At 36.3% G+C, this 14,658-nt stretch overlaps 1 protein-coding gene across 12 annotated transcripts in view; it reads left to right on the top strand.

The window, feature by feature from the left end:
• The first annotated feature begins 866 nt into the window (after window positions 1–866).
• The window catches only part of SATB1 (SATB homeobox 1), a 103,175-nt gene continuing 89,383 nt past the window's right edge, over window positions 867–14,658 (top strand). For 11 of the 12 annotated variants that reach the window (XM_063128475.1, XM_063128439.1, XM_063128412.1 and 8 more), the window contains exons 1-5: window positions 867–1,562; window positions 4,161–4,396; window positions 8,033–8,209; window positions 8,771–8,897; window positions 9,629–9,752. In XM_063128475.1, coding sequence (XP_062984545.1) covers window positions 4,186–4,396; window positions 8,033–8,209; window positions 8,771–8,897; window positions 9,629–9,752 — 639 coding nt within the window. In that variant the 5' untranslated portion in view covers window positions 867–1,562; window positions 4,161–4,185. The remainder of the gene's footprint in view (window positions 1,563–4,160; window positions 4,397–8,032; window positions 8,210–8,770; window positions 8,898–9,628; window positions 9,753–14,658) is intronic. The other variant, XM_063128481.1, reaches the window with a different exon arrangement.

The following is a 14,658-nucleotide window of genomic DNA, read 5'->3' on the forward strand; positions in this document are numbered from 1 at the left end:
TAATCCAATTCCTCTTTCCACCCCTTCTAGATGCCCTTTCTTCCCTCCTCCCCCCCCCCCTCGGTTTACTCCGCCGCCACCTCCTCCTCCTGCTTGTCTCTGTCTCTCCCTCCCAGGACGCGTCGGATGATCCGGGGCCGCCGGGGAAGAGCTCCAGGCAGCAGCAGGGAGGCTACGTCCTCCTCCTGTCTTGGGCTGTATACATATTTTTTTTAAAAGCCGGTGGCCCTCGGTGTTATTTTGTATTAAAATGAGGAGGAGGAGGAGGAAGAAGCAGCAGCGGCGGCGGCGGCAGCAGCAGCAGCAGAAAGCAATAGCGGAGAGGAAGGAGCAGGAGCAAGGGACGGCGGCAGCAGCAGCAGGAGGAGGAGTGATGAGTCAACTAATAATTTAATGGGGACAGAGAGAGAGAGCGAGAGGGAGAGAGAGCGAGAGCGAGCAAAGCAAGCTACGTCCGGGGGACACACACTCACACACAGCCCTGTAACATCCAGCAACAACCACCAAACCGGCCTAAATAACAATACTAGCCAACCGAGGGACAACAAGAATTTGAAAGCTCACAGGATTTATTTTATTACTATTTTTTGGAAACCTGATTACCCTTCTTCCCGCCCCCCTCTTTTCATCTTCTCTCCCCAACGTTCATTTTGCCTAACTCTTCGGAAGTATATTATTATTTTTAATTCTCTTCTAAGTGAAGTGATTGTTTTTATTTTATTTTTTTCACTTTTGGTGGTGACTGTTTCCTTCCGCTCCCCCCTCCCTTTTCCAAACGCAATCTCTCCGGGTAAATGAGAAAGGAGAGGTTGTCTGCATTATTATTATTAATAATAATGATAATAATAATAAATAGCAAGGGCAGTAGTGAAACTGAATTTTAGTGCCTTTACTTGCAACTTTTCTATAACCTTTAAATGTTTTTATGTTTCTTTTCAGTGGGGGCTTTATGCAGAAAGTTTTGGTATTAGTTTTTTCGTGGGGAGAAAGGCATGTCTTTAGCTGTATTTTCTATGTCAGTGTGCTATGTTTTATTAGAAAATAATTGTAAGAGACAAACTCAATAGATCTGCTTCTAAAAATATTAGTCAGAAAAGCTGTTTCACTCCCCCCCCACTTCATTCTCTTATTTGCACTTTTTTTGTTAATGAATGCAGACTTAGACAGGCTATACCTTTTCTCAGTTTTACTCTTTATTTTTTAAAAAGAAACTTTATTGTTGTCAGGATTCCGCTGTCTGATTACATTTTTCACCTTTTTCATTTACGATTATTGAAAAAGCTGCATTTTAGTATATTGATTATTGCCCTTTTTTCTTCTTGCCTTCCCTCCAATGGCTACTATGTTTGGCATATGTATTTCCCCTACCCCCTCGTAGAAAAATAGAATTTTGAGAAAAAAGTATCCTTCAGGTTTCCATCACTTTTAAAGATTTTTAAAAATAAAATAAAAAAGGAGTTAGAAAACATCAGTCTTGAGCTGCTGCTGCTTCTTCAAGAGATCGGTCCGCAAAGGAAATCTCCTTTGTTTCTATTATTTATATGCTGTCAAGTTTTGAAGTGGTGAGTTTCAGGTCTTTTTATAAAATTTCGCTCAAACTGCGGTGTTCCTGTTTCTAGATAGTGTTTTGCTTCTTTGTCTCTTTAAAAGGTCACAGTGAAAGCTTGGCCTGGATTATGACAGCCATATGGAATGGATAAGAACAGAGCCTCTCTTAAATGTGATTAAGGGGTTTTATCTGGAGGGAGGGGGAGGGGAAAGGGGAGGGGGCTAACTCTCAAAGTGTTAAAGATACAATACTCTATTCTACTTGCAGAAGCATAGCTCTGATGACTGAATTCCACTTAGAAAATGCTTAGAATGCCATCTTCCTATCCTGGTGGTGCACTTATGAAATTGTACCTTGAAGCTAATGTTGATGCTGGAAACTTGTAGATGGAACAAATGGTTGAACATGAAACCAGCAGAAGCTTTTGGCCTTGTCATCTCCAGAGATAATAGTTAACTTCATGGAGCTGTCACAGGCAGATCATGCTGACTATTGCTCATTACTATTTTAGATGGAGGGAGGCTTTGGTGAACTTTAGCCTTGGGCACAAGAGTTTAAATTTGTAAATTAGGTGTTTTATGTGCACAAATTTTGTTTTGCAACATCAATCTTTTTACAAGATGACTGAGTGAAAGGATGTATAGTGTTCTTAAGTCCAATTTAGAATGACCTACACAGTGTTTTTAAATCAACATACATACAATTCCATTTAACTTACTATTTTTGTTTGTTGGACGTGAGATAATGTTGATCTGGCACATGATAGTTCTGTTTTTTAGCCCAATTCTTGAAGCAGGTGAGTGTTTAAGTTGTAGAGTGTGGCAGTGATTTTCCTGTTCAAGGCATTTTGGGACCATCCGCTAATTCTAGAGAAGTAAGAGAAAAAACTAGAGTGACGGACAAAGTGATCTGGTGAAGCACTACCAAGCAGTGTAGATGTTAGTAATTTAGATGTGCAGTTTTGGGTTAAACAGCAGTTAATGTAATGAAAAAGAATAATCTTGATTAAAAAAAAGTGATTAAAGTAGGCATATTTATTGTTAATGAGACTCATAACCGAAAACAGATGGGACCACAATCAACGGTAAACCTTTGGTTCGCAGCATGTCACCCTAGAGTGTAAGGATAAATAACCATTATATTCTAAACTTTATAGTTATTCAGCTGGCATTCTTAAGGTTGTTTCTAAACCTTCAGATTAACACAGTTTTTATGAAAGACAAAGCAGCCAATGATTAAACAAGAAACAAATTACAAGGGGAATATACAGCATCTCAGCCAAAAAGATTTTGCCAGAGCTGGAAAAATGTGAAACTGTACATTCAAAATTGTTTGTTAATAGATCATGCTTTTCTTTCTATGTAATCCCCACCCCCACCCCAGTCATGTTTAGCATGTATGTACAGCTTCATAAATGGCTGGTCACCTGTTTTTAGTGATCAGGCTGCATATATAATAGAGCAGACATTGTAGTTAAACTTCAGTAAGGAAGAGTGACAGCTCACCTAGTATAAAGTAAGTATTCATTTAGAATAAAAGTACAACCAAAGCGCTTCACTAATTTTCCAAGAGTCAACAGTTTCTCTCTTTCTTCTCCCCCACCCTGTCTCTGTGTCCCTCCCCCCCCCCCCACCTGCCTCTCTCTGGCATGTCAATATTACAGTACTCAATGATTATATGGAACATGTATGGTGTGTCATACAACATTATTATTTTTTGGAAAAGAAAAAAAATAATGGTGCAAATATTACAGGGATATCTACTTCAATCTGAGTAGAAGTTGTGGATAGCTTTGTTCTTTGCTTTCACATCTATTCCAATATTGCTTTCCCATCTATTCCAATATTGTAATAGGCATCACATAGATTTCATAGGTGCTGAAAGGTTTTTAATTTGATACCCAAGAAAGTTGTAATTGTCTGAACAAGCTTCCATGTTTTCCTCCATATGGCTTTTATAAGATGACATAGTTGATCCAGCATTTCATACAGTGCTATATAACATGGAAAAAGTTTACCTACATTTTTAAAATCTGAGCTTGCTCAATCTTTTAATATATAAATTATGCTTAAAATGCCCAGAGACTGTCAAGCATCTGGGGCATTTTACTTTTATCTATGAAGGAGATGCATATGCATGAAAGATCACATTACTAGTTTAATCTGTTGCATGCCTAACTCAAATTTCATCCTCTTTGTTTCCTAAGGAATTGGACAATACAACATTCCCCTTACTAAACAAATATTTTGATAAAATAAGGAATTTGTATCATGATCATAATCATAGAACATGCACATTAGAGATCTGTAGCAGTGGGTATACTACTGTGTGAATGCTACTAAACAGTCACACCTACTATTCTCACTCATGATTTTCTAAGATAACGAAGCCTGTATATAAATTGGTTATTGTATATAGCAGATTAAGAAACTCCTAAAATTGTAAGATAGTTTGACAATGAAGCAAATATCCTAAAAGTGTATTTTTCTTTAAGAGACATTTAATATTATGTGAACATGCTATACAGATGTATTATGTACATGTGTAAAGCTGCCTACATAAAACTACGCACGCGTATACAACACATATATATTTTTTTAAATCATGGCAGGTGATCTTTAGAGGCGGGACTGAGTATGGATCATTTGAACGAGACAACTCAGGGGAAAGAACATTCAGAAATGTCTAACAATGTAAGCGATCCGAAGGGTCCACCAGCCAAAATTGCCCGCTTGGAGCAGAATGGGAGCCCATTAGGAAGAGGAAGACTTGGAAGTACAGGAACTAAAATGCAAGGAGTGCCTTTAAAACACTCTGGACACCTGATGAAAACACATACTAGAAAAGGTAACACAATAATTCTGAATCTGTTTTAGAAGAAACATACTTCCAAGATTTTGCATAATTTGTACTTCACTATGACATTTCTGTTCTACAAGTATCTCATCCTTAACTCTGAAGGAAATGGCACTTGGAAGATTGAACTGCATGCTTGGGTGGAGCATCTTGCTTTTCAGGGTGGAGTCTTTTTAATAGAAAAAAGAACCCTTATCTTCACATTATCTGCCTTATTGAGACCAAATAATGTTACCAGTCAAAGATAACTCTTGTAATAAACTCGTCCTGCATGGGGTGTTGAGCTAAACACTTTTTTATAGCATGTAAATGAATAATAGGTTCTTGGAACAGCCAGTTTTCTACTTCTATCCTTGACAAGGGTCCAAAATTGGAAGGTCAATAGCATTTCTAAAATATTTGCTGGTTGGCTTTAAGAAAGCGATACAAAGCTTTTTTGGTGTTCGTGGAAAACTCCTTTATGATGACCATTTTTCGCACTTTGTTTCCTTAAGTACAATTCATTACTGAGCAATGAACAACTTGGGTGTCATATTGTTCAATGACTGGTTTGCTGTAATTAGACATTCTCACAAGAAAAATAGGTTTTTAGAGCCATTGACTGATTGTGGTATGTGTGTGTGAGGCTGTGTTTGTATTATGATTATTTTAAAATAGAATTAATAGTATGCATGATCTTTTTGGATCATACACAGCAGTCGTGTTAATTTAAATCCAGATATGCTGTATATAATTTGGCATTTGTTTTAATACTGCTTTTCTCAGTATAATTGCTATATGTTTATAATTCAGATTTCTTCTTGCATTTGCTAAGCAAAGTATAGCATTCAGCCAAGACAATTAAACACAAAGTTAGAAGGCACTGGCATTTCATTCTGATGCATAACATTTATCATACAATCATTTATTTTTTCCTTGGATTGGCGAAAACAAAGAATATATTGATCTTAGAATGAACAGGCACAGCAGTCCGTATTGTTAGATCTGTATCTATTAAAAATGGAAAAACAGCACTTCAGCAAATTCTTTGGCCTCTGCTCGTGATTACCCTATTTATTGATTGTTTGCCAAGAATGTATGCATCTTAAGAAAGCCAGGGTAAGGCATTAAAAATATAATTTATTGCTGCTTTTTAAACAGAGTGCATTAATATTGTGCTGTGAAGCACTGGGACTATATAAAAAGGACTTTCTGACGCCTGCAAACATATAAGTTCCATAAATTCCTAAATAGGAGATTTCAGCTGTCTCTGGTATTATGTGATATTTGCACAGCAAACTTTAATGCCAGGACAGTTTTAGACAAGGATTCTACAGACTTCTCTGCTTCTTATGGCAGACATGCTGTTTACATAGACTCATAAACCTTCAGCAAAACCTCTAACACTGCCTTCAGGTTTAAATCATGCTGTATTTTTAGCATTGAGCACTGACCAGTGCTTTCCCCTTTAATACTAGAAGGTTATAAAGTTGCTGCTCTTGGAGATCTTGCCAAGTACTTTCAAGAGTGATCAGCTAGCTGAGATTGTGGTCTCCTGCATAACATTTTTCACATTTAACAGAAGGGCACTAGTGACAGGTTGTGGAGATTTAACATCTGTAGTCATATGGTACCTTTTGATAGCTACAGTGGATAAGAAGAAAACTTGTATTTAAGTAGTGATTTGAAGGCCTTTCTCACAATAGTAGAGTTCCCTGTCAATTACAGTATAAAATACAATTACTGTATTATCCATGTGGGGATAAGTTCAAGGAGTTTTAATTGAGAAATTGGCTCTTTTTATTTTGTAATGTAATTTCTTATTTTCTAGTCAGTCAAAGGAAATAATGACATACACAGTATTGTATTTCTAAGGTATGGAATAAGTGAATCTGTAGATTCTGGAATTAGTGTTCTAATAATGATTTCACTACCCCCTTCTTACTCCCATGCCTTGTTCTGTTTTGGTTATGATGGGTCAGAATATATTGTTCTATCTGTGATTTGACAAATGAAGCCAGGAAGAAATCAGCGGTCTACATTATAATAATAATACTCTGGTCTTTTTCCTTCCTGATACCTCTTGCTATGAGATGCAAAATGCTGCCAAGTGTTTAGGCTTGTGTTTCATGCTGAGCCTATTCAGCAAACCAGAGAGTTTGTGCACCTTTCCAAGCAAGCCTTAAGGGGATGGTTTGCCAGAGACTGACTCTCTAATGAACAGCTCACTGCAGATGTAGTTCAAATGGTGTTTGCGATTATAATCTACTACTATGTAGGAGTACAAAATGAACAAAGGGATTCTAGTACAAGTTACTTTGATGTCATCAATAAATCACTTTTACCAATGCAGTGTGCATTATATACCTTTACAAGATTAGATGACTTCTGTAAATGTAGAGGGCAGTGCTTACAGAGGCATTAATGTTGTAGGACTAATTGGCGATCTTAGGCGCCCTGTAAAAGTAACCTTTGCCATCATTTATGCTAAAGATTATGCCCTTCTGGCAGTATGCCATGAGACAGCTCCTGTGCAGCAGCTGTTTTAACTCTTTCACTTTTTGTCAGTAAGGGGCCTGATCTTCATCTCTGAAGTCAGTTGGAGTTTCATTGTTGGCTTACTGGATGTAGGTGTTATATTTACATACCACTTTCCTCTTATTTAAGTCCTCAGTTGTGATTTCATAAGAAGAGGTCCTTCTTATAGCAAATGTTATGTGAATGGTACTGCACAACGTGGTTTATTAATCTTCTATAGCTAGCAGAAAGTAAAGCAACATTTATAGAAACCTTGCCTTGTAAGAGTCACAAATATACACGTTTAAAAGGCTAAACATATTTCAGTAGCACTGCTATAATGCCACTGAGATCTATGAGATCTGTGCCTTATGATTTATAAACCACTTTGACTACAGTGGGACCACATCAGTATAATAAAGGAGGCAAATATTTTGTTGAAGTTAAAAGTTTAAAAATGTTAATTATGAGCTTATATTTATAGAACAGTGTTTATTTTTTAAAAAAAGACAAGGCACAACAATAACTTAGACAACAGTAAATACAAAATAGCATTGTGCACATTATTTTGTCTTTTCTGAATGTTTATCTTGTTATATGTAGCTTCAATGTGTCCTGCTTATTTCCAAACAATAAAATCAATTAGCATTAGGTTGGGTTGGGTTTTCTTGCACCGTTTTGTTAATGTAAAATTTGAAGAACAGCCAGACAAAGGTGAAATTTTGTAACAATTAGTAATTCAGTATTTTTGGCACCACTGAGGAAATTTTATTGTAAACAGAATTATGTAGATGGCATTGCAATGCTTACTCAGAAGGCTTCTGCAGTGTGTATTTAAGTAGACACGCTGCAGACTCTCACAACAAATCAGATAGGATAGGGACAACCAACATTATTTCTCTGCAACCAACCTTATAATTTCCACAAGGAGGTACTGAGTTTTAGAGCAGATGAAAAGCTATACTTAACACTTGATATAATGTTTATTAAATTTATGTGTGTGATGTATCCTATATCTGGCAAGACCCTATGGGTAGAATTTCAACCAAGTGATATTTATTTAGCAACCCATTCAGAAGGTACATGTAAATACCATACAATTTTTGATTTCTTCAAATTACTGTGTTACAGGAACCATGCTTCCAGTTTTCTGTGTGGTGGAACATTATGAAAACTCCATTGAGTACGATTGCAAGGAAGAGCATGCAGAATTTGTTTTGGTAAGAAAGGACATGCTGTTCAACCAACTGATTGAAATGGCATTGCTATCACTTGGATATTCTCATAGCTCTGCTGCCCAAGCAAAAGGTAAATATGTCTTGATAAATTGTAAAACAATCTGTATTTACACTTACGGGAGGGGTTAGAACATGATATTCATTGCTTTCAGGAATGCTGCACCAGTGTGTATAATCAACAACAAAGCAAAACGATTTTTTCAAATTTTGCTTAAATGCATTTTTGTAGTCATTTTTTTTCATTGCTTTGTTTTTAAATGCTTTCAGTGCAGTAATCATCATTGATAATCTGTACCACTGAAGAGCCACAAGGAAGTGTAGAGTACATTTCAGCAGATGTATTCAGCAGATGACTTCAGCAAAGTCAACTTTGCTCCAGCATTGAGTTTCTCTTTCTGTTCTTTACTGGAAAGTCCACAAACCCATATTTTGTAGTACAGTAATTCACACTAGGAGGTTCTTTAAGGTTTATTAAAAATACAACTTATTAGCTACTAAAAGGAAAAATATGTGGTAGGCATTGAATTAAAAAATAACATTTTTTATTTTACCTGTTATTTTACCTGTTTCCTTAAAACCAGTGACCTCATGATTAAATCCCCTTTCCCTGTCATGTTTCTGTTTGGTACAGGGCTAATCCAGGTTGGGAAATGGAACCCAGTTCCTCTCTCCTATGTGACAGATGCTCCTGATGCTACAGTAGCTGACATGCTGCAGGATGTTTATCATGTTGTCACATTGAAAATTCAGTTGCACAGGTATGTCACACAGAGCAGCAGTCTTTAGTTCAAAAGTATAAATAATATGAATATTCAGTTCCTGCAGAGTTAAGCAGATAATCTGAAAAATAATACCTGTATTCTTTTGTTACTGCTGTTCTTAAGGAAAAAAAATACAACTCCCCCCCCCCCCCCAATATTGTAGAAACCTTATATTCGCATAGCTCCGATTCATAGCTTTTCTTCTGGTATCTCATTAAAAGTATATTGCATTTTAGTCAATTAAATGATGCATTGCAAGAAGGCATTTTACATAAAGTTTACTTAAGAGAAAAATATTTTTGCATATCATGAACAGCACCATCTGTGTGCATTTTGAAAAAGAATGACTTGTTCGCTCTTATAGTTGCAGTCAAGGTTTTTAAATTTCACTGTATCTAAAAGTGGGGGGAAGCTAATATATTAATTCTTTTCATGATCAGTTGTGAGAAGGCATTACACCTTAAATTGTTTTACCAAGCGCATCAGAGCAGGAAGGTAGAAGTAACATGAAAAAATAGTCGCCACATGCAGCTGATGTATAATTCATGCATCAATACAGCAGATGTGTTGTATAAAGTAATTAACTAATCGGAACAATCAGGAGACTGAGAGCAATCTCCAGATGCATCTGCTTGATGCGCAAAATGAAATCTGTCTGTCTTAAAGGAATGTTCTGCAGCAGAATGCAATCTTGTAATAATCCCTTTTCTAATCTATGTCTCAAATAGTTGCCCTAAACTAGAAGACTTGCCTCCTGAACAATGGTCTCACACAACAGTAAGAAATGCTCTGAAGGACTTACTAAAGGATATGAACCAGAGTTCATTGGCCAAGGAATGTCCCCTTTCACAGGTACTTAGCATAACATGTAATAAATAATAAAACACTACAGGCAACCTTTATTTGAGGTTATACCGACTGTAGCTACTGTAATCTTTTACCAAAACTGCAAATTTGCACGACTACTTCATCAGCTGTTAAAATGCATAAATTCATTTTTAAACAACTATTGGAGTTTTGTATCCTGTGAAAGACTTTTAGCTGAGGTTTCACTGTTTTTTTAATGTCAAATCTTTGAACTAGACTATTGTTAATAGCTTTAATGGATCACATGTATGTCACAGTCGCTAAAAGGATCTTGACTTTATCTCAACTACTGGATTTGAATGTTGTGATACATCAACCAAACTAGTGTAAAATGTTGGTTCATAAAAGTAGAGTCATTTCCGAAAAGTATTAGATCTACAGAAAAGTATTAGATCCAATCCAAATATTGAAGAATACTTAGTAATAAGTAGAATTATACTTATGCTTTGTATGTGTGAGAAAGATTCTAGACATGCTATTTAAAAGTGCTTTTGAGCTCTTCCCACTGTAGGTGTGCATATGTGAAATCAAATGTACTAGTATCAGAGTCCTAAATAGATAGCAAATTTACCTTCCTGCATGACCATCGATCACATTTTAATGTTCCTGTGTTGTTGTTTTGTTACATGTCAGCATATCTTCTATATGAAGTGCTTTTTTGGATCCTGTGTTCACCATCTTTCAATATTTTTTCATGTTTAAACCCTCTTTCCTGTATGGAACTGTCTCTTTATTCACCGTCAATAAGCATGGTGTGGTTCCCTTACCCAGTTCCTTCTGCTTTTCTGTAACCCAGAGCATTTGACCAATAGTCATTTCTATCATTATCTTTCCATTCGGCTGCTTTGCAGTGAAACTGATAAGCTCAGAAAGAACAACATTAATTTAATCAATCCTTCCTAAAAAAATTGTTTTAAGTATTGCTATGCCACAGTGCTGGTGTGCCTGTGTGTGTGTGTATGTGTATGTATGTATGTATATATATATAGATACATACATACACACACACACACACACACACACACACTTCTTTGAACTTTTTTTTTTAATCACCTGAAATTGATAAGGCAACAAGCTTGTCAGTTCATCAAAGTTCAGATAGTAAGGAATAGTGAAGGAATTGGTGATGGACAGGTCATGCAGAAAGAAGAGGTTTCACACTGTCACGAATGATACCGTGAAGGAGTGGCATCAGACTCACAGTCTCACTCCAATTTGGGCACCATACAAGCTGTGCAAGTGGGGGGGGGGAATATCTTCCATGCTAGCTGGAGGGGTATTGTGACATTTGAAGCAGGAAAAGCATGACTTGTAAATAGTGGTAAAACATTAACTGAAGTGGTGCAAAAATTCCCAGGTGATCACAGAAAATGCATATTTGAAAATGCATGCGTGATACTATCCTTAGAATGAACAAAGCAGCTCATATATTTATCTTAGTTATACTTACAAAAACCCTGTAAGATAAAACAATATTTTTATTCCTATATGTAGGCTGAGGCTTAGAGCTGCTGGTTTGAAGATGCCTAAGTCCACCAAGTTTATTCAGGACAAAGGCAAGGTTTGGACTGGGAAGTTCCTGGTTTACAGCTCAGTCTTCTAGCCTTTATTCTAGTTCTGTTATTATTCATAGCTTACTTGCTGAACAGTGGTTTATCTATAGGTTTTAATTACACTTGGTTTGGAAGGTTTGCTTAAGTTTTATTATGGTTAAGATTACAGCTTTAATATACATAGTTGGAAATCAATCCTATTTGGATTAATAGATCTTGCTGCGGAATCAAGGAAAAACTTGCTGTAGTTTAGTTAAAATAAATTATGTTATAAACACTTGCTAGTTGTAAAGGATAAAATGGATGTTTTTAAGTCCTTCTTTTTTTTTGAGTTCCCATGGAACTCCTTTAGAATATGTTTATGTAGGCAGAACATTGATATTTAGGAAGTTCATAAGTTTAGTAGAGACTTTCCCCAGGGTTTCGTTCTCTAGTAATGTGGCTACTGAATAGAAATCTATCACTGTTCTCTTTAGAGGTTAGAAACAGAAGCAGTATGTGTTTGCAAGGTTTACTGTGTACATGCATTTGTTGCATTTATAGATATTTACCTCGCTTAAAGCTAAGGAGTTCTCATCCAGTTCAGCGTCTGGATGGAAAATTGCCTGGGAATTCCATGTAAACTGCTCTGAGATTTCCAAAGGAAGAGTGAGATATACGTGTCATAAAGAAATGTAACTAGAATGCATAGATGTTTCCCTTTTGTACTGCTTTTAACAGAGTCTGCAGATTTGTTATAATATACACAGCCTGGTGTTATGCATATTTACTCAGAAGTAAATTCCACTTTTTTCAATGGGATTAAGCGTGCACAGAATTGTACTCCCAGGTCTCCTGACTTTACTTTATGGGATGCTCATGGAAAGCAATTCAGTTATCTGAAGATGTATTATTTTGCTTATTTTGGCATGTTATTGCAGTGTAGTTATTGCAGTCTAGTTGCAGCTTGTCCACAGATGAAGGTATGATGCAATGACATACTGTGAAGACCTATCTTTGTTTTTATCTGTACCTTATATTATGTAGCACTCCCAGTATCGGCTGAGTAGCATTAATTTAAAAAGATAATTTGGAAACACAAGTTTAATCTCAGTACACTTTAGAACTGAAATTAAGGATTATTTATTTATTTATTACATTTCTATACTTCCCAATAGCCGAAGCTCTCTGAGTGCTTCACAACCATTAAAACACAACATGATAAAATACATTATAAACATTTAAAACTACAATATAAAATTAAAATAAAACTTATGAGCAGGGCAAAGATTTAAAATACAGTAACAGATTTAAAACAACAGAAACTTAAAATCTAAAATGCTTGGAAAAATAAGATTTTCACCTGGCGTCAAAAATTGCATATCATAACTATTGTTTAAATTATTGTAAAAGGTATTATTTTCCAGATTATTGTTCTCATCAACTAATAATTTAGATAGATATGACAAGTTTTACATGGTAAAACAAAGCTATGGCCTTTTGGAAAAAGTTACATTCCATTTGATTTGTGTACTTCATGTCACTGGGTTATTTAGTTATAGCTGAAAAGGGCATAGACTTGAACTGGTTGTTACATTGTGCAGAGATTAACCATTTTTGAATCAAGGATATTGTCTTATTATTGTATTCCATGAACGAGTACTGTGGGAAGACAAAGGAGGAGTTTCTCTACATTTAAGATGGGTCCAAATTCAGGCTTTGCAGCAGATTTCATTAAGAAGCCTGGTTATTGTCAGTCATGCTCAATTCTGCTGAAATCTTATTATTTAAAAATAAATTTTGGATTTCATATAAATTTTGGCAGGTTGCTTCATGGATTTATACAGCAGTCATATTCTTTAAGACTTACCTAACAGCAATAAGGGCTTTTTTTTGTAAATAAAAGCTGATGATCCATTTTATCAAGGTTCCTTGCACCAAGCAAAATTGCCTGATAGCCCTTGGGACACATCAACCCTGTAAGTTGCACTGCTTTGCTAACTCCCCTGATGGTTTTGGTTAGCATTTTCTACCCATCATTGTAAAGAAAATGCGAGTCTTTAATTTATATGTGTGTGTTATGTTGCATACGCACACACACTATTTTTGCAAAAAAAATATGCCATGGCGTTAAAAATAGATTTAAATTGTATTTATTTGTAGGCTTCATCTTTGAATGAAAGTGTAATCTTTTTGTGTAATTCACTAAGCAAATGCCAGGCCTTTAATTTGCTTTTCTTTTTTTTTTTTAATAAATGGAAACAGTGGTTCCTGAAACTGATTTTTTTTGGTCCAGTTAAAAAAATATTAGGAACTTACGTTAGAACTGAACACTCTCGTTCATTTGTACTCTCCATACTAGAATGTTCTGGGATGTACCATAGTATATATCCACTAGAACCTATGGATTCAGCACTTGTGCAAAATGACTTATGGCTTTCAGGGCAGGCACATTGTATCCACCCCCATGTTTTAATTGGGCTATGAAATGCAGGATAGTGGCTGTATACATACCCTTTTTTTTAGATTAGCTGAGCACTTTATTTGTATATGAAGTGTAAAAATGTTTGATTTCACATTTCAATATTTTAAAGCAGGGTTGTACAAGTTAAAGCCCCAGGGCTTCATGTAGCTTAATTTCATGCGGCCCTCTGCCTAATTTCAAAAGTCCTGTGCAAACTATCAGTTCAGGCCTCTGGCAGAAACTGTCCCTTCCCCACCAGCCCTCTCAGATGGGGGAGAGACAAGGGGTTGGTAGAAAGAGAGAGAGAGAAAGGGATGGCCTGCCATTTTTGGTTCTGGTCCCACCCACTGCTACCTCCGGCTCTGCCCACCAACAACATGTGTTCCCCATCCCTGCTCTGATATTCTAGGGACAAGAAGTTGAGACTCTCCTTCCAGAAGGTAGGGCACTTTAATTTATAAACTGGGCTGCATAGGTCTCTAGGGGTGGAGTAACAAGCATTGGTAGTTCCCATTGCCTTATCTCCATCAATAAATGCTGAGTTTGGTTAGAGGAAGTAGCACTCTAGGTTACAGACACTCTTTTCCCATTGACAGTTCTTATCAAAATCCTTTGATGATATCGCCAGAAACCCCAACTACTGTATTTCTTCGATTCTAAGATGCCGTCGATTGTAAGACGCACACTAATTTCAGTACCACCAACAGAAAAAAAGCTTTGATTCTAAGAAATAATAAACGTACCTGCGATTCTCAGACGCACCCCGTTTTTAGAGATGTTTATATGGGGGCGAAAGTGCACCTTAGAATCAAAGAAATACGGTATTCTCTTTTGTTTACATTAAGTCTAAAGTGTTCTACTCTTTATTGGTAAGGATACTGTATATTCAGATATT

This window comes from Elgaria multicarinata, chromosome 1, assembly GCF_023053635.1.
Source record: "Elgaria multicarinata webbii isolate HBS135686 ecotype San Diego chromosome 1, rElgMul1.1.pri, whole genome shotgun sequence".
In the NCBI taxonomy this organism is placed as follows: Eukaryota; Metazoa; Chordata; class Lepidosauria; order Squamata; family Anguidae; genus Elgaria; species Elgaria multicarinata.